The following is a 21294-nucleotide window of genomic DNA, read 5'->3' on the forward strand; positions in this document are numbered from 1 at the left end:
GAACTTAGCAAACACTTTTGGTATCTCGAAAGAAAATTGGGGGTAACCATGCATTTTTCAGAGATAATTAAGCTTCAATTTAGGAAAAAATCCCATACATTGCTTCATATTTTGGCGCTTTTTAGAGATATTATTGCTTAATTATCTCTGAAAAACGCGTGGCTACCCCCAATTTTCGTTTTGGATTCCAATAGGCCTTCCTAAGATCTGCTTTTCCCGCATAGTCGCAAACCGCACAAAAATACTTCGATATTAGTAGGCACCGTCCTTAAGTTGCGCCTAAAACAAGATGCAAACTTGGATAACACTCAAAGAAATTTGAATTGCTTGCGATGAGTAAATAGCCCATACTTACATCTGCTTTCCCTGCATAGTCATAAACTTCGCAAAAATATCTCTGTATTAGGAGCCACTTTCCATAAGTATCGAAATAAAAAGACATAAACACACGGAGGGAGCCCCAAGTCTCGATTTGAGCGATGGTCTTTCGTAAATCACGATTCGTCTTCGTTCTTCGGTCAATCCGCTCGTGCGCTTTCGACAGAATAGTTATTTATTGAACATGAGAGAAAAGATCCTAAGAAATTTTTAATTTCAATTTTCCGAAATCTTGGACGAATTTGGGACCTACTATCACTCGCTGAAAGCAAGGCTCATAAACCGTTCCTAGTATCAACCCTGATAAACTGCGACCTTAATGTTCTCACTTATTCTCACATTGCAGGGAACACGCGCGTTCACTTTAGTGAACAAAATATTTAGTGGTAAATGGTTTTATTCATTAAAACAAAAAAGAAAGCAAAGAAAGAATGGCGACCAAATTCCTGATGAAGCCTTTAAAAGTGTCAGAAAGATTGTCAGTGATTTGTTTTGGAGGGGGCGCGGGTGTTTTGTTTCTTATCTTATTAATTAGTACTGCAAAATTTGATGACTTTCAAAATAATAATTTATTGATTTTACTACAGTAACATAAACTTTGTACAATATAATTACACATATTTAGCTTTTACATTAATGTATCAAATAATAATGACCAGATGCCAACGAATGTAGCTAAAGCTTCTAAAATAGGATACCTAAGATATTGTACATCGTAGAACTACACATTAATTTTATCAGATCTAAGATGTTAGTGGCAAAGTATACAAAATAAATTTTTTGTATGAATAACCTAAAGCTAGTCGGGTGCAACCTGTTTGCAAGATACAAACGCCACTGCATGCATTTTAATTTAGACGACAGGGGACAGCAGCGGCAACGATAACGCTGCAAAAAAGTAGATTTAATGAGCAAAAACAATCACTCTACACGTGCGTTTTAAATTTTGGTACATTTCTTTGCCGTCCTCGGAAAAAAATAACGTGAAATGACCAAATGCAAGGTTTTGTGGAGAACTTGGGCACACGACGGTGAATTCTTTTCCTTAGATCGAACGCCACGCCTACCAATTTGGTTCCTGAGTAGTTCGTCGTTTTTGTACCAGTTCAGTGAATGAGTAGAAATAACCGCGAAGTAGCACAAATAAAATGAAGTAATATTCTTAAGTGGCGTTTTCGTTTCCGTCACCGTTGTCGTTGTTTAAGTTCCCTAATTGGAAACGTTCCTATCAGATAAAAATTGGAACAGTTCCGATAAATTCTATCGTTTAATGAATACTTGCCCAAGCTCTATCTGTACTATTTCTGGGCCGCCATTGTAGGCACCCTGAACAGTGAGAGTCAGTTATTAAAAGACAGTTTAGACGGTGTTTAACAAAACCACGTTCTAAGCCATTTTCAATTTTGCCAACAATCATATCTAAACATTGTCTACTGCCGATGGTATCAAGAAGGCTTGCGTCCCAGACTAGAATTCAAAACTATTTATCTACTTAAAATAAACCACTTATAAACAGATTTGGAGGCCCACTGATTGTCTTAAGCCGCGGCCCGCTAAGTTAGACTCTGTTTAAATAACTGACCCTGAACTTTAGATGTAGCTGGCTTAACACGTATCTTTTGTAATCGTTAACAGTGTTTATCAGATTGTGGAATGATGGTTAGGCTTGTACGTGTGGTATATTTAGATTACGGTGAATGACAACCATGAAAATTGAATTATTTTAGCCAACCCGAAATAAACTAGCTGAAAGGTCTTTTATTAACAAACCTTGAGACAAAAACAATAATTTCAAAATAAAAATGCATGTAATATACAGATATTAAAACAATATTGGTCGTAATAAATTATTTAAAAAAAAATTCCTAAATTAATATAATTTAAAACTTATTTAAATGATTCAGAGGAGAACCATTTCGCTTATGTATCAGTCGTATCTTCTTACTGCTAAAATATGCCCTAATTTTTCCATTTTCGATGATCGAGTCGATGATTACTTTTTCACTATTACAGGAAGCCAGCAAAGTGAAACCGGACAAAACTAAATTTACAGGACTATCAAAAGTACGAATCATCTGTTCTTTTTTTTTCTTTTTTTACCTTTACAAGCTGTTTGACCTGGAACCACCTAAGGGCAAAATAAATACTTATCGCTGGCTTCAAAATATTAACCTACACTTTAAACCAAGAGAAAATAAGGGGGCCCCTTCAACTCTATACTGCTATATTGTAGCAATGAAAATAACAGCAGATAAGCCTGTGGAATGATCATAATGCCAACATGAACATCATTTCATTACAACGACGCTTTCCACTCAGTAAGATTTTTACTTAATTTTTTCTTCTTCTTTCTTTTATTCTCTTTTTTATTTTTTTTTTTTATCGGGAGCTTTTGATCTTGCAGATTAGATATTTAGCTTATCTTACATGGAAAGGTACACCTCATAAACAACCTTTACTTGTCCCCTGGTGCCATAATCTCATAAACAACCACAGCCCCCAATTTGCAATTTAGTTTCCAGAAATATGATTGGCTCCTTACTCAAGGGATTTGACGCAATATACCATTATTACCATATTTGGAAAGCCCCAACCTCGTTCCTAGGGCATTTCCCTGGCTTTCCCCTGCATCTGTTTTGCTTTATTAAGTTTAAGTTTGGAATAACGTACTCAATTTACTTACTTAATTTAATATAAATGAATTAATTAATCAATTAAATTAAGAGATAAATAATCTAACTGAAACCGCAAAAAGCAGTGCCAGCTGAAATTAACAGAAGTTTTTATTTAACATTGTGTGCCGATTACTAAAATGAAGTATTATGAATGAATGATTAACTCTCGACGTTAGATCAGCCTGATTTGCCCAGAGCCATGCGAGATTAATTTTGCTTTCTGTTGAGCCTTCAACAATACAATGCTTCATTCTTACTATTAGCAATTAAACCTATGCCAACCTGTTCCATTCGGACATTAGAATGATGGTAGGAAGCAGTGAAAAACACCAAACAAACGAACCGCAGGAACAGAGAAAAAAATAATATACTCGTTAAAGCCCCCATTATTTTATGTCCTGATAATGACTCTACTTCATCAAGAAAACAAGTACCGGTCTTTCATAACAATTCATTCACTTATTTTCGTTGAGCTACCAGATATCGTCAACTGGTCAGTTGCGTTGCCTGGCAACCTATTTTATAGAAATTTTCTACTTTCCCAACGATAATGTGGTTTGTCCTTTGTAAAAAGCAACCGTGATCATGACTGATTTTCGTTTCAATGAGCCATTACATAGTCTTTAAGACGTTAATAACTTCAGTAAAATTTTCTACCGAAAATTTATTATTACATGAGGCCGCTGGGGGAAGGTAGCGATCCAATTCTTTGCCCGCTGTACATTTCGGTTCTTCCGTCAGAACATAAGCAGTCCCACGTAAAACAATATACACAGGAAATCTGAGAATACACAAAATATCTATCGAAGAGCTCTCGTAAGCTCCAACTAAAGAAAGCAGTTTCCTCGATAACGTATTTTCTCTCACCAATCGACTACCCGAGATTCAGTTGTTTTATACAGTATTGTAAGTTTGTCTTTGACATGTGTAAATATCCGGTTTAACGTTTTCAGATAGAAATTAAAGAGCACCATGCAAAAGTATTTCCCAAGATGTTCAATGAGAACTGTTTAACTAGACGAAGACAGCTGCTACAATTTTCAAACCCTTGAAATAAAATCCCGGTACTTGTTCCCCATCTTATTAGCAACAGAGGCAACCCGACCCCTCTTTGCTTTCACCTTCTTTTCTCTCGCAGGGACAACACACAGTACATATCCACTTTCCACAGAAATACTTATACAGACAGGACACCAAGAAGATGATACCCCAGAAGAACAAGCCGAACGTCCATATGGTCGAGGAAATGGTCCCCATCTCGTCCTTCATCTGCGGTGCCACGACAAACAGGCGATTTAAGGCCACGCCCATGGCAGGGGCTAAGGTAAGCACGCAGTAAAGGAGCCCGGCTGGGAGCACCACGCAAATACGGAGCGGGTAACAGGCCCAGCAGAATGGGTTCCCTATCCATGCATAGAGTGGCAAGATACCTGCCAAGGAAAGAGTGAATGTGTAAGGGACAATAAATTTACCGTAAAAGTAGTTTTAAGTCCCTAGTTTTTAATTAAAACACTCCAACTTTCCCTTGGCTGAAACATCAAACAGGAAGCAAATGAAAAAAACATCAAGCAAATACAAATCAAACCTAAAAAAATCAAAATTTAGTCAGTCTTTAGAGAAATCAAAGATTCAATCTGCAGAAGTATTATTAACGTCTCATCTGACATACATCAACAATAAATGTGACGTTATGTTTTGGACAGCTAGGTTAGTTTAATTTCTTATAATATCTCTCCTCTCTGGAAAAAGCTTAATACAGCTTCCATGGTATTCTGTAACACTGTAGAATTCATGTGGCAGACGAAAATTTTAAACAGACTAATTATAATTAACGCAGTTGTGAGTTGATAGCGCTATTCATGACTGCTATCTCTGATCCTGAAGAGTAACGGATCGCGAGATCCACCCCAGTCGCTCAAATTAGAGTCGAAAGGCTTCATTTCAAATCTTCAAGATAGAATTCATTTTTGCTGTTGGAACAAACGAGCACATAACATACGAACTTGTAGAAAAGCGGTGCGTGGCCGGAAAACTCTTTAACACCCTACGTACGCGCGCTTTCAGAAAAATTAAGGATGATAAACCACAATAACCTCGAACTGGCTTTTAAAACTGATCTGCACGAATATTTGACCTTAAACATTATGTTTTACAGTCCCTAGCTTTGCTTTGTAGGTAAACTGTTTGCTTAGATATTTTTTGCCAAACAAAGGTAAATGTTTATATACTAAGGGGATTCAGTATCGCAAACTAGGACAGCGGAAAATGTTAATCAGATTCACCTTTAACTGTCTGTGAAAACGTAAAATTTCTTCTTAAACTTGACGCCAAAAAATGCACTCAAAGCTAGAATGTAAGTAATCCTTGCGTTGAAAGCGCAAACGACCGCGGGCAGCCGTGATTACGAGATTATTTCTTGCGCGTTTGCTGCAAACATGATGCTAAATCTCTTATTGACTCGCTTGTAACTGAATGAAACACGTTTGACAACGAGATGACTGTTTATCATGTACGCTGCTGTTACTCACCTTTGTAAACGCTCACAAGAGCTATGGAGCCTAGTAGAAGCCCCAGCCACTTCTCACAATTAATCAGCCCCATCGGATTTAGAGGCAGGTCACCGGGTTTCGTGGTGCACTCCCAGCAGTTGATGCCGTCGGCACCCCACATCTGTGCACACAGCTCCACAGCCAGGCATGACATAGGCACATCGTGAACAAGAGTCTCCAGCAACAGGAATAGCGTGTGAATCTGGAGAATCTTCTGGTAATAGGGCGCGGCTTCACCTACCATGTTCTCAAAGTTTTCGTCTTTCCAGTGCTTGCACGTGTTCGGGAAAAGCACTGCGATGTGAACCACGTAAATTCCCCCTGACAAGCACATAAAGAAGAAGAAAACGCCCTCGAGAATCTGAAGCGTTGCTGCTTTTTCGCCAATCATCGCCTGCGTGGCGTTCTCAGTGTGCAAGCAGTACGGTCGCGTCAGGTTTGTTTCGTTGCTCAAGGGCACCAGCGTGGCGGTGGACAGCTCATCGCAACGCTTGTACGTTTCCGACGTCTCCAGGAACACGCCGACGTCGGTGCCAATGTTGAAGCCCTGGAAAATGGCGTACAAGATGATCTGACAAAGGAACCCGCAGCCAGGAGAAACAGCGTTGCAGAAGCAGCGGCACATGCCACGGCAGCATGCCATGGCAGTTTTGCCGAGGCATTTGCAACAATTGGAAAGGAACGACTGTAGACAACTACACAGACACGAGCAGCACATTATGATGGTTTTCGAAGATTATTCCAAAACTGAATCTTCCAACGTCCTCCAGAATATCCCGATAAATGTTTCTTTCCTCTTCCTCAGTTTTGCGAAGACTCTTATGCAATTGAATCGTGAGATTTCCCTTTAAAATTCTGTGTGTTTCAACGGTACTCAATATATGTGACCTTTGCCTCGCGAAAACAATATGGCCGCCGTAAGCTAAGGCTGTCACAACCTGTCGCTATATAATTCACTTCGATTTCTGAAAACACTGAAACAGAAGTTGAATGAAAAAGTTTTATCCTCAGAATTCTTATTTGATCAAACCAGACACTTTGTTACGGTTTCAAAACAAAGTGTTCTCCAATGTTTCTTTAATCAAATAAACTACCATCGTCGCTTTTCACTCCCTCGACGGTTTCGTCGCAATATGAAGAAAGTTACGCGGGATCTTCGACGAAGAAAAACTTATTTAGTCCTTTAAAATGTGTTTTTAAAATTTCCTCTTCGGTTTGTCTTTGGTCTCTTCCAATCCTAGCATGAATCCTGATTGAATCTGTTGTTGAGAAATTCTGATTTTTCAGTTTTCTTTGGTAATGTTGATCCGGGCAAAATTTGCATTTAACCTCGAAACACCACACACTTGATAAACGCAGCTGCAAAGAAAAAGAGAAGCGCAATAAATGTAACTGTTTCTATTAAAATAAGCGTTAAAAAACCTAGAAACCGAAGCGGCTGTTTATCTTATTTTCTTCAAACAAACCTTACCCGAGAAGATCTTTCGAATGCTGAACGGAAAGACGCAAAAAACTTCGATGTTTTTAATTTTTAATGACAGCTTTTTTAAACCGACCTGTCAAACGCGCGTGAAGGTTCTTATGAATAAGACATCGAATGAAATTGTGCATGCTCATTGTGGTCTTTCAGAGATTAAATAAACAAATCCAAGTAAAAGGAGACATTTTTAGAATAAATCCGCTTTAAATTGATTTCAGGTAATTATTTTGGTTCTGAAAATATTGGGATATATACAGAGAATACCGAATTCGTTTGAAAGTTGGGTGTTTTCCTATCTTTATGGGTTTTTAGCGAGCTTATTTGCCGCTTTTTCAGAAATTCGATTTTACTTAATAAAAATTCATACAGTGATCCTAAGGCTAATAAATATTCAAATATATTTGCATAAAAACACAAATTGTCTAAAGCTTCACAAAGGAGAGGTATTCCCCTATAAAAGCAGTACTGAATGATATTTTATATTATAGAAACCGTATATAATCTGACATATATAAAGCTGGGCGTTTTTACACGGAGGATGTTTTAAAATGATAGTTTTCAATTTAAAAACGGGGATGCGATCCCACACAAAAATCGGTGACATAAATTTGCCATTCGATTGCGCATTATATTTTGAAAAGTCTTTGAATGCACGTACTACTCGTTTAAATCGAATCAAGTATTCTCAAACGAAATTAACCATCGCTGGAAAAGGCCTTATTCTGCTTTTAAAATAAAAGAAAAAAACCAAACAGAATTTGGCGATGGGAAATCTAGATATGAAATCCTCTGCGTCATTGTTTCACTGACTGCATGTCTGATTTCAATTTTTATTCGTTCTGAAAATGATGGAATATCACATGGAAAAAATAAATAATTCTTGGCATGAAGAATCAAACGCAGGTTTAATTGCCGGGACTCAAATAATCGAGCGGGCATATGTTCTAAGAACTAGAAAATTCTCGGTGCCAATCTACAAGGTACTAAAAGCTAAATAGAATCGTTATTATTTTAAAATCAACGTAGAATGTCCGCATCTTAAGTTCGGGAAAACCTGGTTAAGAAAAATGAGCAATAATTTAAGAAAACGAGTAAATTCATACCTTAATCCGCAAAGACTGAGTTGAAATATACCATGAGCAAATGGAAGTGTCAAAATGCAAATTTTAAGCAGCCCACACCGGATCTTACCTGAACCGAAGGAAACCAGAAGACTCCCATACGGCACTGCGAGAAGATTTCATTTTGAAGTTGTCTTTTCATTCTCACGCGCTCAAGATATCGATTCTAATCGTTTGATTACCATGCATGACATGCATATGATCATAGTTTAAATCATTTTAACTGACAAACAGCTTTCAATTAATGCGGATTCTGAACGTGTTAGTTGCCGTTGGATTTGCCTAGTACGTTTGTTGAACTTTAAAGTAGCTTCAATTCGACTAAGAGATTTATAAACATGAAAAAAAAAAAATAAATAAAGTAAAAGAAATCTTAAACGCAAGTTAAACGATTCATTGAACAGTATATCGTTCAATCCAATCACGGCAACCACATCAACTTAATTAATACGAAGTGGGAATTCGCCGCGATTTTCCCGCGTTTTCCACGCGCGCAAAACGGTACGTGTATGGGTCACCAACAGCATATTCGTCAATATATACGCGTCATTCTATTTTTGCTGTACTGGAACTGGAATGGAACTCTCTTATCTCAAAAAGAAACTCATTTCGCTTGGATACGGTGTTTATTTACAACGAATTTTTGTCCGAAATAGCACGAGCGTCAGTTCCGTAAGTGGAAATGAATTACCTTTTGAGCAATGTAACGACTTCAAATAATGTTTTCAGTAAAAAAGGAAAAAAATCAACGCATGAAGGTTATTTACTACTAGCATGTGTTCAAAAAAGATCAAAAAGTTAATTTACCCGCAATAAATTCAATAGTACTAAATTTATGCAACTCGAAAAAATGTATTGTAACTGAAGGTAAAATATACATCACACGTATTGAGGAAATATAATAATCTTCTTCGAATAATTTCAGACCTTTTGGGTCATCACAGAGACGGCCGAAAAAGACTTGTTTGTAATAAAGGATCGAAACGTGGAACTCTTCGGTAACACGGCCAGTAAACAGAGGAAAGGAACGATTGTACAATTTCTATATAACTCTGTTTGTAATGATCAAAAACGTATTGTCCATGAATTTGATATACAGCAACGTGGTATAACCCCAACGTTAAAACTAACAGCAACTATACTAGCGACCCAAACAAAAGCAAAAGTTTGGGGCCTAGCAACACACGAATTTGCGCAGTGAAATAATGAAATAAGTACAATTTTTGCTGCTTGTTTACCTAAATTCTTGCAAACGTCATTAGCTGAATTTTGAGTCGACTATGAAGTTAAAAACTGACTTAGAACGCTAAACAAATTTGAAGCCCAGTTCAGTGACGCTTCTATGAAAAAACTTACTGTAGATCAACGAACGCGAAGATTAAAACAACGTCATCAGAATGTCTCGGAAGCGACTCTGCGCGCCATTTTGAATCGAAAGTTGTTTGCATGCGACCATTTCACTGACAACCGGAGTGTCCTCAATTTTCTTCCAAATCCCAGTATACACAGCTTTCTCCAGTATCTCAAACAATTTCTTTAAAACTGCATCAAAATTAAAGGATAAACTTACCACTTTTATCACTGCTTTCCTTGGGTAAAAAAACCTCCGCTTTTCGTGTAAGATTTCTGGCAAAGATCGAACGCGGTCGAGAACAAGTAAGCGGAAATGACAGCTAAACTGATTGTATCTGCATATTCTTCATCATTCGCCGAATAAATTAAAGGCCTCAAAACTAAAGCAGGTGGTTTGGAATGGAAAGTTTTAATGACACTACGTCGATTTGCAAGCGGTCGACAGAGTAGTCTTACAGTCTGTTGAGACCATGAGTCCAGCAACGGAGATATGTAATTAATTAATCGATTAATTATTTTATTAATTAATTGCCCCCGCAGGGTTTTGGCCCAGAGGCCAAAACCCGAGGAGGCACCCTAAGATTCCCCGCGTGTATACATATAAGGAATTTCAAAATGTAAGAAAGTAAGTACTGTAAGTAAATTTGTCAGTATGCGAAAAAAATCTCGATTTGATCAAACTAGGCGCGCACGGTCGTCTCGGGTAATATTTCAGCAAGCTGGCCGGTAGCTGTCATTCTGCAACCACGAGGTCTTCGAGCAGCGTTTGACGGTCTTGCGAGCAAGAGTTTGCGTTTCGTCGTCCTCAAGCAGCATTTCGAGATTTTTCTAGCAGCGTTTCAAGGTCTTGCAGCCACGAGTTCGCATTTCGCCATCATTTAGCAGCATTTCAACCACGAGTTCGCGTTTTGCCATCTTCTAGCAGCGTGTCAAAGTCTTGCAACCACGAAGTCACGTTTTGCCATCTTCTGCATCTTTAGCAGCCTTTCAAACCACGAGTTCACATAATTATACATACAATACGTTGCTGTTTCACAAAACAAAACTGTATGACTGTTAAACAGATCTTCAAAAGCGGGGGCAGCTCTAGTGAAAACTATTACTAGTTAATTAAATATGGCTTGATTCCTTTCATCCATCACAAATTTCCCCATACATTCATTTCCAATTAATTTGTTTTGCGACGAATTAAGCAGTATGGCTGCAAAGTCTGAGAAATTGCGGCTGTTTTGACTGTTTGCTTAAGTGGCTTTGAGGGAATTGATGGAAATAAAAACAGTAGACCTGCACTTTTCAAAAGCTCTATTTTCACTGAATCCTGATAACCTGCAGCTGAATTTTTTACGGTTGGGAGCATTGTTCTGTTGTTCGTTTTTTTGTTCTCTCGACCAACCATGTAAGACGATGCAAATGGTGCGGGTCGCCGCAATAAAATATGAGTAAAAATTGGCTAACTCGAACCTCGCGCTAACTCGAACCAATTTCCCTTTCCTTTCGCCGTCATTTTCTATATAATTTTACCCTCGATAACTCGAACTCCCGATAACTTGAACCTTTTTCAATTCAGTCCCTTGAAGGTTCGAGTTATCGGGAGTCCGACGGCACAACAATACCGAGCGTCATATCATCAGTGATAAGCCTTAAATCTTTGTCATAATTTGTATCATATCAACGGCGGCTTCCGATCTTCAGGTAAATGGAGGCCCACCCTCGATCACTCGACTTCCTCCTCTTCGTGAAACTAACGGTGCTTTCCAGTTGTCAGAACTGGTTGGCTAGATTGGTTATTCAATAGAAAGGCACAATTCTTAAGAACTGGCTCGGGTGGTAGTCCCTCGAGCTCCTTCAAAAAGACACAAACCGTTACCAGAATGCGCATTTTGAAGAATCTTTAGAGCTAACTTCAAAATGTGGCAATCCAATTTTCAATGTCTTGCCCTCTGCAGTAACGTTGAGCATTTTTTTTTTATAGAATCGAATCGTTTATAAGAATCAGATCTCTAATTCTTTGAAATTAAAACCAAAACAATTTATTAAATCGGATTTCGGAATTCTTGGTTCTTCCGCGAGGGCGATCAGTAGAATGGAGCTTCCATAAAAGTGGATCATTATTTTTGCTTGGTTTAGCGGCCATGTGATATCAGCCATACCATGCTCAAGCAATTCGCCACTCCAGAGACTACGGGGAGACTGGTACGAGCGAGAGATTATGGGATCGTTCGGGTAGACGGATGGCATTGCGCTGAAAATGTTTGAGTATACTGTTCTATGCAATCTGTTGTATAGGAAATACTCTTTTATGTGAAGTCCATCCGTCTACCTAAATGATCCCACAATCTCTTGCTCGTACCAGTCTTCACGCAGTTTCCGGAGGGTTATCACTCGTTTCCATATCTCAAACCGCCCTGGGACATTTACTTAAAATTACATGAAGTGAAGCTTAGGTCAGCATAAAAGGCGCTCTGGTTAGCCTAAAAAGCACAGGGGCACCCAATGGGAGTTTCCTCTCAGATCCTTTGAAACGCTATTTTAGGCTATCTGGCTTGCCTTTAAAGCTCTGTAGATTCATTTAAAGCTGCGCTATATTTTTATCCGTTCGGTCATTCTAGGGGAACTCGAGTCTTTTCGAAATTACTAGGGCATTTTTGTCCATTTCCCAAAAAACTTAGGTCTTATTTCCTTTCCGAAAATCTTAGCTGACCTTTTTTCGGTACCCGAAACGACATTTTTATCAATCCGAAAACACCAGGCCTTAAATTTCCCATATCACAAAAATTCAAGGCGAAAATTATTTTTAGAGAATTGTAGGGGATTAAGGGCCTTCCGAACAGATAATTTACCGAAACGATCCGTTGGGTGCCCCTGAAAGCACTCCGGCTAGCCTAAATATCTGGCTCGTTTAAATAGCTCTCCGGTTAGCCTACATAGCTCTTCGGTTAGCTTAATTTAGCTTAGGTAGGTTGCGGCTAGCATTTATATTGAGGGTTAGGAAAGGTAGCCAAAAAATTCCAGATTTTGGTTGTGAGTCCGTGGCGGAAGGCGGCGGCTTTTTTGGATGATATACGCCCATAATGGATGATAAACGCCCACTCGTGGAACAATCGTTAAATATTAGGTATTGGAGTTAGTTACCGGAACACTAAATGATTCTTGAATATCGTATTCGAACAATCAGGGCTAGACTATAAACCTTCATCGCACCCATTTTCCCGCCCATGCACACCGTCATCCAAGTTTCCTGGGTCCAGTTGTCATAATCTGGTAGGGATCGTAGTTTGAAAGGTCTCTAGTTGTACCATCCATTGTGGTTATGGAAAGGTGGCTTCCTTGAAAATACACATTCCAAGGAACGGGAAAGCATGTTTAGAGTATCACAGTCAGGGCTTTGCATTTTCGAAAGCAGTCTCCTGGATGGCTACTGATTTCATTTTAGTCACAAATGCTCCGCCACTGCATGCTAGGAACGGCAAATAAAGCGTTCTCCAAAGTATGAAAATACAACACTCAGGCGGAAAAGGGTGGACTTATTTGAAATTTTAATCTCCATTGTCCACATTGAACCCCATTCGGACTAGTGCCCAGTGTCCGTGCTGACTTTTGGGCGTTCATAACTTTCTTAATTTTTAAGCAAATACAGCAAAACGTTGTGACTTTTCCTAAATTTTATCTGACAACAATTTCGTATGACATTTATTTGTTCATGTGACATGATGCTTCCATGGCAACCAGACATTTAGTTTGTTTTATCTTTTGGTAAAAGTTTCAATAATTGCTTAAAACCAAAAAAAAAAATACATACAATTTAAAAAACAATACATATTAGCATTTGTTTCTTTATACGACAAAAGCTTTACTTTTAAGGATCAATAAAGACACTGATTCTTAGTCTTGTACATTTTCAATTAGTGCTTATTTTAATGTCACTAGGGATCAACAAAGCCATGGATTCTTAATTTTCTATATTGTCTGCAATTAGTGCTTATTTTCAATGTCATTCTATCATATAATTGTTTACATAGTAGTTCTATACTTGTTACATTTTGTTGCATGCATTGTTTCATCAATTATTGATGTATATTCCTGTTTAATTAGCCGGTTCACATCAACTTAAATCATACACCTCATGATATACTAAAGAAATAATCTTGCCGAGGAAATATCGGTTGTGCAGATTCTAGAGATTAAATTTTATGAAATATTACAGAAAATTACCTAAAACAAAAAGCGAGACATAAGTAAACCTGCATGGAAAACCACTCGACATCAGCTTATTTTTTTGAAATTCTTCTCCCATCGAATCAATCCTTTTCGACTGTGGACTCCATCAGGGATTTCTGATCTGATGTTTGGATTTTGAGTGAAAATAAAAAGAGGGGGGGGGGGGAAAGGAAAAAAAGGAGCATCTGTTTCCATTCTCAAGAATTTGAATTTGGATTTCCTCCACAAAACACATGCACTCTTTCATGAATTAGCTTTCTCACAGTTTGCTCTTGACAGTCTCAAGATGTTTTTGCAGAAAAGTTAAGATTTTTGGCCAGGCATCCTCTTGGGCTCTGGCATGACACTTCATCTCTCCTCCCCACACTAGATGATAATGTCCTGACCATTTGCCAAAATGATGCATGTAACAAGCATAACAGTGCGGGGTGTATGGTGGCTCAATTAGATGTCCTGCATTCCAATAACAAAGCACGGAGCACAGGTGTTCTCTGCCATTATTCGCCAATGCATTCTGTGTATACGTCACTGAAAATTCAGGATGGACAGAAAGGTCATCCGTGCCATAAACCATCAGAACAGGACAACATATGTTCTCCACAGGGCTCAATTGTAAGTTTCTTGAGACTGGAGCTTTGTAACTGTTGACAGGTGAGTGACCAAAGCGAAATATTGCCCCCTCTGGTATTGTTAGTGTTTGTTCTTTGACAAAGGTTATTCCACTTGAGATTTTCCCCTTATATGCAAAGGGCATTAAACTAGCAGTTATGACTGGTGAAATGGCTACAACAGTCTTGACAGCATTCATTTTAAGACTGGCCATCAATAAAGCAATCCATGACCCAAAGCACGTGGCATGAACGCCAATACCATGGGGAATGACTTCGGGGTGATGGCTAAGCCAATTAGCTGCTTCTTCAAAGTAACATGAGTACCTCTCTAATTTCTCAATAACTTACACCACCATTTCGTCAGCAACCTGGCCTTGGAAAGATCTTTGCATTTGAAGGGAAAAAAAATGGTACCCTGTATCTATGAAGTTGTTACTGCCCCTACAATTTTTTTTAGTTAGTGTAGTTAGTGTATTTTTTTTAATAAGTGTAGGGCATTAAGTGCAAAAAATGAATTCAAAATATTTGATCGTACCAAATAGGGTGAGATATTTTTAATTTACAGCTTGCTGTTTTTCACTTGCCTGTGTGATTGAGACACAGTGGTTTAGGTTCAAGCCAGAAAATTTCAGAAAAATCACAGGTAGGAGGTATTATAATAATAATGATAATGATAATGATAATGATAATGATAATGATAATGATAATGATAATGATAATGATAATGATAATGATAATAATTACTAAAGTAATATTTAATTATAATAAGAACCTTTCCAGAATCCCTTGCACTTGAAAAAATTTGAATGTTAAATATACTGTCAAGCGAAGTCAAGCGAAGTCAAGCGATTTGACTCCATGTGAAAATAATACATGCCATCAACTATCTGTCATATTAAACTTAGGGTAATGACATCATAAGTCATGTGACTACACCCCAAAAAAGCATTTGACTTCCCTGTGTGAATAAGGTGTTTTCAATTTAAAAACAAAGAACATGGTTGGAAGGCTGTTGATAAGTATTACTTAAACTTGGGTGGTTTACTTCTTTTTGAAAAAAATAAGGCTGCTAAGGGAGTCTGGGTACTAGTGACTTTGGATGGCCATATCTTCGCCAGTTGGAGGCACCAGGCAATGAAATTTGATTAGTAATAGACATTTATGCTAATAATAATAACAATAAATTATAATAATAATAATAATGGTTCCTAGTCTAAGAACACATTTACCTATGCTCCATATTAGCCTGCGTGCAGACGTCTCGTATTTCTTCCTGTACGTCGAAAAACGGACGTCTGCGCCATGGCAGTTTCAATCGTGTTTCGGTATCCTGTTAATTATGCGAAGGTTTGTCTGGGGAGCGAAAAACGGTTTTGTCCAGTAGAACTCGTTTAGAAGGCGGACTTTCGTCATCGTTTTCGACAATCTTTTTCCTTTTTTGGATCAGTAGCTCTACCTTCGAAGCTTCAACACAGTACACCTTGTAAATTTCCTCCTCTACATTTCTCAAGTTGTTGATGAGAGCACGTTACTTTCGCAGCTTTCCAACACAAGTTCTGCATATATATGGTGGTGCATGGGTCACAGCAAAGTCAACCTTAACCTTCAACGAGATTTCGATCGTTATGCTTCGTAATGGCCAAAAAACATAACACACACACACACACATTGAACACATTTGGCCGCCATGTTTTTCGCACAAAAATTACGCAAGCATAATTATTCATAATTATTTATTGGATGGCCAATCAGAATAGACCAAACATTTCACAAACAAAGGACATTTGTTTGGCATCCAATCAAAGCGTGGTCCACGGATCCTTGAGAAACAACAGGATACCGGAACACGATTAAAACTGCTATGGCGCAGATGTCCGTTTTTTGACGTAGGAAGAAATTAAGGAAGAAATACGAGACGTCTGCACGCTGGCTAGCTCCATATATGTGTTGACAATGTTTGAATGGAAATTAAAAACATCATAAGCTAAAAGTCCTTAAAACTAAAGTTTAAAAAGATCACTGCAAAACGTAAAACAAACATGTTGACTGTTACAGACCTCAGTCTCGCAAACTATTTTTACTTGACCAAGTGGCACTAGCCACTTGCAAACTTCTAAGTGGGGAGGAGCTGAGGGGGTTGGGAAGTTACTTGTAAATATTGCCCAATGGCCCCCTTATGATAAACGATACCTAAATACAACTTTCACTACATACCAGGAAAAGGTCCATCTCCCGGAGGAATGAAAAGTGACCCACGAATTCGTCCCTCTCTCACTGGAATTCTCTTCACTCCATCTGCTATGTACCATTTCTGAAATGTCGCGCTTGATAATGGCCGAGGCGATGCCAGAGATTCATGTGGAGTTATATGACCATTATAGCATTTAGCCTCGACATCATAAGGTTTGGTGACATCTGATTTCAACAGACGAACTCCTTTTCTCTGTCCTGGTTCAGGTTTCATGCTCCATAATAATCCCATGGGTTCAACACCATTGTAAGATCCACCCAAGGATGTGTCACGGCAAACGTCCACCTCCCCTTCTTTATCGGCAACATAATGAGCGTGTGACCGAAACACTTCACCTTTGTCGCCGACTATTCTTGCTTCCAGTGTAACGGTCTGATTCGGTTCAAGTTTAGACGCAAGAATTTTAACCTTTTTGTCAATAAGCGAAGAAACGGGTTTTACACAAATAACTGCAGCAGGCTGTCGTGTTTCCTCCATCCCGGATCCGGGAGAGCTCCCCTTGTTTCGGTGAAGCCCAGGGAGTCCTCAGGCATTTGAGCCAGCGGTTGGTAAACCTTGTGACACATTTTGTCTTCATGTATGGATACACATATTATCCCCTGGGACAGAGCCCTCCTCTTCCCTCTTATTCACTGATTAACCCGAGTATCAAGCCTTCCTATACAGCTTGTAGTTACTTGTTCTTTACAAAATGGATCTTGCTTTTACTTGCGCATCCAAAAAAGTAAAATAATATAAAGAGTTCAAAAGCAAAATCAATAACCATCTTTACTGTTACAATGAGCTCATTTTCTCACAAGCGAGTGTACAAGGGCCCAGATGTATAATAAGCTTCAAGTGTAAGCGGTTTGAGCGAACAAAAAAACATTTTTGTGTCTATAGGAGCATTGCAATAATGGTCCAGTTTCGTTAACAAGTATTCCGTTACTGCGAGAACTAATCTTGTCCATCTTTAGCTGCAGAAAGCCGTGAAGGCAATGATTTGAAAAAAAACATATCCAATTGGTTTCAGTGAAGGTCTTCCGACAGTTGATGGCAGACTCTTGAGTAAAATCCCAGTCATGTACGGTGATTAGAGCAGAAGAATCGCGAGCTTTACGTCCTTTAACGGAACTCGAAATAACGTGAGTGAAATGGGAAAGAAGATCAATTTTAGTATTGCCGAATGGTCCACCGAGGACTTTTGGCAATAGATTGTAAGCAGGCGACGTATTTGACTAAATTGTTATTCTTCAGAAATACCAACGGACTGAAGCAAGCCGCATAAGAATATAATGTACCTGTCAAATCGAAGTACTAATATCCCCCCGGGGCAATTGAATTTTTGGGTTATTGGTTGTTCACTCCTCGCCCGAGCCAAAACGCCGTTCAAAAGCCCCATCATAGGTCCATTTCAGGTGATGAAATGCCTCTACTCCCGGGGGATTTAATAAGTGACCATAGTTTAAAATACCTTTTTAAAATGACACCTGGAAAACAGTTCTACTGATCAAGGCCCCTCTCTACTGAAGATAAAATAGTATACCCCGATTCTAGTGGCAGCCGATTTTTTGTTAACGACTTCGATGTGTTTGGATATCTGATTAAACACACTTTCTCGTGTTTGATATGGCTTCTAAAATGATCAAAAATTTTTGGAGAAATTCAAGGGGAACACATGTCAAAACCACGCCGTTCACAGAAGTGATTTTCTTTGCTTTCATTAGATGAATTATTAATGAGTTTGAGAAGTAATCTATCAACCTTAGGCTCTGCTTCTTCCTGAACATTTGAAATTAACTAGATTCTACTAAGTGTACAATTTTTGCGGACCGCATGAAACTGCGCCAAATCTCTCGCGTTTCTCTTGCTTTATCTCTGATCGGCGCTTGTGTCATAGCTATAACTCTCTTGAAGTTACGAGGGGAGGGGGGGACAATCTCCCCCCCCCCCCCCCGCCTCCCTTCTATGCTCAGGAACTCAAGTCCGGCCGAACAGACCGAGTTAAAAATGCTTTAAGAGAACATATAAACACTGATGATAAGAAATCTTTTAGTTCGATGTGCTTTGATAATTATTCTTTAACATAGCACAGACTATAGAGATTACTAAGGGTTTATCAGTTTATATGGCACAAGTGGTCAAGCGAAGAAAACAGACCGATGTTACAAGATCTGCTACTAGGTTACATACATTTCCGAAATTAAATACAATTACAACAAAACAAAAGCCACCTTATAGTTAAACCCCTAAAATAAATACAATTCCATGATAGAAACAAATAGCAAGATACTATATAACAAACAACAAATTAAATTCAATGTGAAATACGTTTAACCGTATAATAAATATAGTTACCGGAGCTAAGCTTAATTTAATTACAAACTATTACAACAAACTATTTAACAAAAATGTTTCTTTTAGGGATCACTAAGGACACGGATTCTCAATTTTGCACAATTATAGTGCTTATTTTTAATGTCGGTTAGGGATTAAGGCGGCAGTGATTATAAATTTTGTATATTTTCTGAAATAAGTGCTGCTTATTTCAATGTCATTCTATCGTATAATTTTTTTTGTCATTTATTTATAAACTTCGCCAGAGGAGAAAAAACAATAGGAAGAAACCTCTGACAGGAGAGAACTCACGGAACGATAAGTTCCAATAACGAGACTCCTTGCATAAATGAAATTACAGCATAATAATCAAGTATTGACAACTGTTTAACAACAAATTTTAACTAATAATACAGGTAATGATCTGCTTTGATTACATTTTATGCAGACACTTTTGAGAGTTTGAGGTACTGCGGGATCGTACACATTTAAAGTCAAATCTAGGTAGTATGCCCTCAAATTAGTTTTAAATACATCTATAGATTTTGTATTGTCTCTCAAGAAGTCTGGAAGTGTGTTAAATGCTCTTGAGGCTCTTGAGTAAAAACTGTTCTGGAACGTGGCAGTCTTAGCTTTAGGTATATCTAGTAATATACTCTTAGTTGGAGCAGAACGCCTTGTAACTCTAATAGGTTGAGATATCTTAAAATTGGTGTCAGAACTATTAACAATAGATTTATAAGTGTAGACTAGATCCAAGTATTCATGCCAATAGCACAGAGGGATAAGGCCTGTGAGTGTTAGTCTGTTGTTATACGAGATACCAGTCCTGTAGGTTAGTGAGAGTATATATTTAGTTGCACGTCGTTGTATTCTCTCGATAATTTCGATCAGTTTGACTGACTGCGGGACCCATACTTGCGACACATAGATAAGTAGTTCTATACTTGTTACATTTTGTTGCATGCATTGTTACACCAATTGCTGAATATTCCTGTTTAATTAGCAGGTCCACATCAGCTTAAATCATACACCTGATGATAGAGGGTCTCAATCAGTGGCAATACGGTTAACCGTCAGCCCTCAAAGTCTGAAATTTAAGCGTCAACCATCAAAGCAGGGCAAAATTTACCGTCAATCGTTAAAAAAGCAGTTATTGTTAACAATCAAACGTTTTTGAACAAGATCTTTCAGACATCATTATTTCAGCTGCTCATTCAGGACTAATGGCTCTCAAAGAATCGTTTTAACGGCCAGTTTCAGTGTTCCCAAATATACTCACTTTATGGTCTTTTGAACTCTATTTGCGTGTAAATTCACATTACAACTAACTTCCGGCTGAAAGAATAAACAAAATAAAAACAACCTCCAGAACACTATTGTTAATGTTAAAAAACACAAAAATTAATTTTAACTTTAACGCATGGAAGACATTCCACCTTGACAACCGTCAACCGTCAAAGCCATCACCCCATTGAGACCCTCATGATATACCAAAGCACTAATCTTGCCCAGGAAATACCGGGGTTGTGATTTTAGAGATAACATTTTATGAGATATTACAGAAAATTACCTAAAACAAAAAGCGACACATTAGTAAATCTTGCATGGAAAACCACTTGACATCTGATTACTTTTTGGAAATTCTTCTCTCATCGAATCAATCCTTTTCGACTCTGAACTCCATAAGGGATTTCTGATCTGATGTTTGGATTTTGAGTGAAAATAAAAAGAGGTGAGGGGGGGGGGGGGGGGAAGCAAAAAAAGGAACATCTGTTTCCATGCTCAAGATTTTGAATTTGGATTTCCTCCATAAAACACGTTAACTCTTTCATGAACTAGCTTTCTCACAGTTTGCTCTTGACAGTCTCAAGATGTTTTTGCAGAAAAGTTAAGATTTTTGGCCAGGCATCCTCTTGAGCTCTGGCATGACACTTCATCTCTCCTCCCCACACTAGATGATAATGTCCTTTCCATCTGCCAAAATGATGCATGTAACAAGCATAACAGTGCGGGGTGTATGGTGGCTCAATTAGATGTCCTGCGTTCCAATAACAAAGCACGGAGCACAGGTGTTCTCTGCCAATATTCCTCAACGCATTCTGTGTATACATCACTGAAAATTCGGGATGGATACAAAGGTCATCGGTGCCATAAACCATCAGAACAGGACAGGAAATGTTGTCCACTGGGCTCAATAGCGAGTTTCTTGAGATTGGAGCTTTGTGACTGGTGACAGGTGAGTGACCAAAGCGTAATATTACCCCCTCTGGTATTGTTAAGTGTTGTATTTTTGCATTTTCACAAACTTCTATTGGAAATAATTACGTCGATATTTTAAA

The 21294-nt window shown here is 38.4% G+C and overlaps 2 protein-coding genes across 5 annotated transcripts; both read right to left on the reverse strand.

Annotated features, from left to right (window-relative positions):
* Positions 1-923: 923 nt before the first annotated feature.
* Positions 924-8347, reverse strand: LOC146464130 (uncharacterized). 4 transcript variants are annotated; one of them, XM_085083717.1, is made up of 4 exons: positions 8186-8347; positions 5582-6961; positions 2870-4483; positions 924-2831 (listed from the first exon to the last, which is right to left on the reverse strand). In XM_085083717.1, the coding sequence occupies exons 2-3, from the start codon at positions 6318-6320 to the stop codon at positions 4137-4139; spliced, it is 1086 nt and encodes a 361-aa protein (XP_084939843.1). In that variant the 5' UTR covers positions 6321-6961; positions 8186-8347; the 3' UTR covers positions 924-2831; positions 2870-4136. The 4 variants fall into 4 exon arrangements, with proteins under 4 accessions (XP_084939843.1, XP_084939844.1, XP_084939845.1 ...); XM_085083718.1 differs by lacking the exon at positions 8186-8347 and adding an exon at positions 7065-7180; XM_085083719.1 differs by lacking the exon at positions 8186-8347 and adding an exon at positions 7074-7176.
* Positions 8348-13435: 5088 nt separating this feature from the next.
* LOC146464131 (bile acid-CoA:amino acid N-acyltransferase-like) lies at positions 13436-17140 on the reverse strand. The gene is made up of 3 exons (XM_085083752.1): positions 16593-17140; positions 15842-15849; positions 13436-14728 (listed from the first exon to the last, which is right to left on the reverse strand). Exons 1-3 carry the CDS (start codon positions 17111-17113, stop codon positions 14034-14036), a joined length of 1224 nt encoding a protein of 407 aa, XP_084939878.1. The 5' UTR covers positions 17114-17140; the 3' UTR covers positions 13436-14033.
* Positions 17141-21294: the final 4154 nt, after the last annotated feature.

This window comes from Pavona decussata, unplaced genomic scaffold, assembly GCF_977016875.1.
Source record: "Pavona decussata unplaced genomic scaffold, jaPavDecu1.1 SCAFFOLD_169, whole genome shotgun sequence".
Classification (NCBI taxonomy): domain Eukaryota; kingdom Metazoa; phylum Cnidaria; class Anthozoa; order Scleractinia; family Agariciidae; genus Pavona; species Pavona decussata.

Bases quoted from the DNA above. Each gene is read 5' to 3' on its own strand.
- LOC146464130 (XM_085083717.1), bottom strand. From the start codon at position 6,320: ATGTGCTGCTCGTGTCTGTGTAGTTGTCTACAGTCGTTCCTTTCCAAT. The intron at 4,484-5,581 runs GTGAGTAACAGC...TTTCCTTGGCAG, and splicing joins TCTTGTGAGCGTTTACAAAG to GTATCTTGCCACTCTATGCA.
- LOC146464131 (XM_085083752.1), bottom strand. From the start codon at position 17,113: ATGGAGGAAACACGACAGCCTGCTGCAGTTATTTGTGTAAAACCCGTT.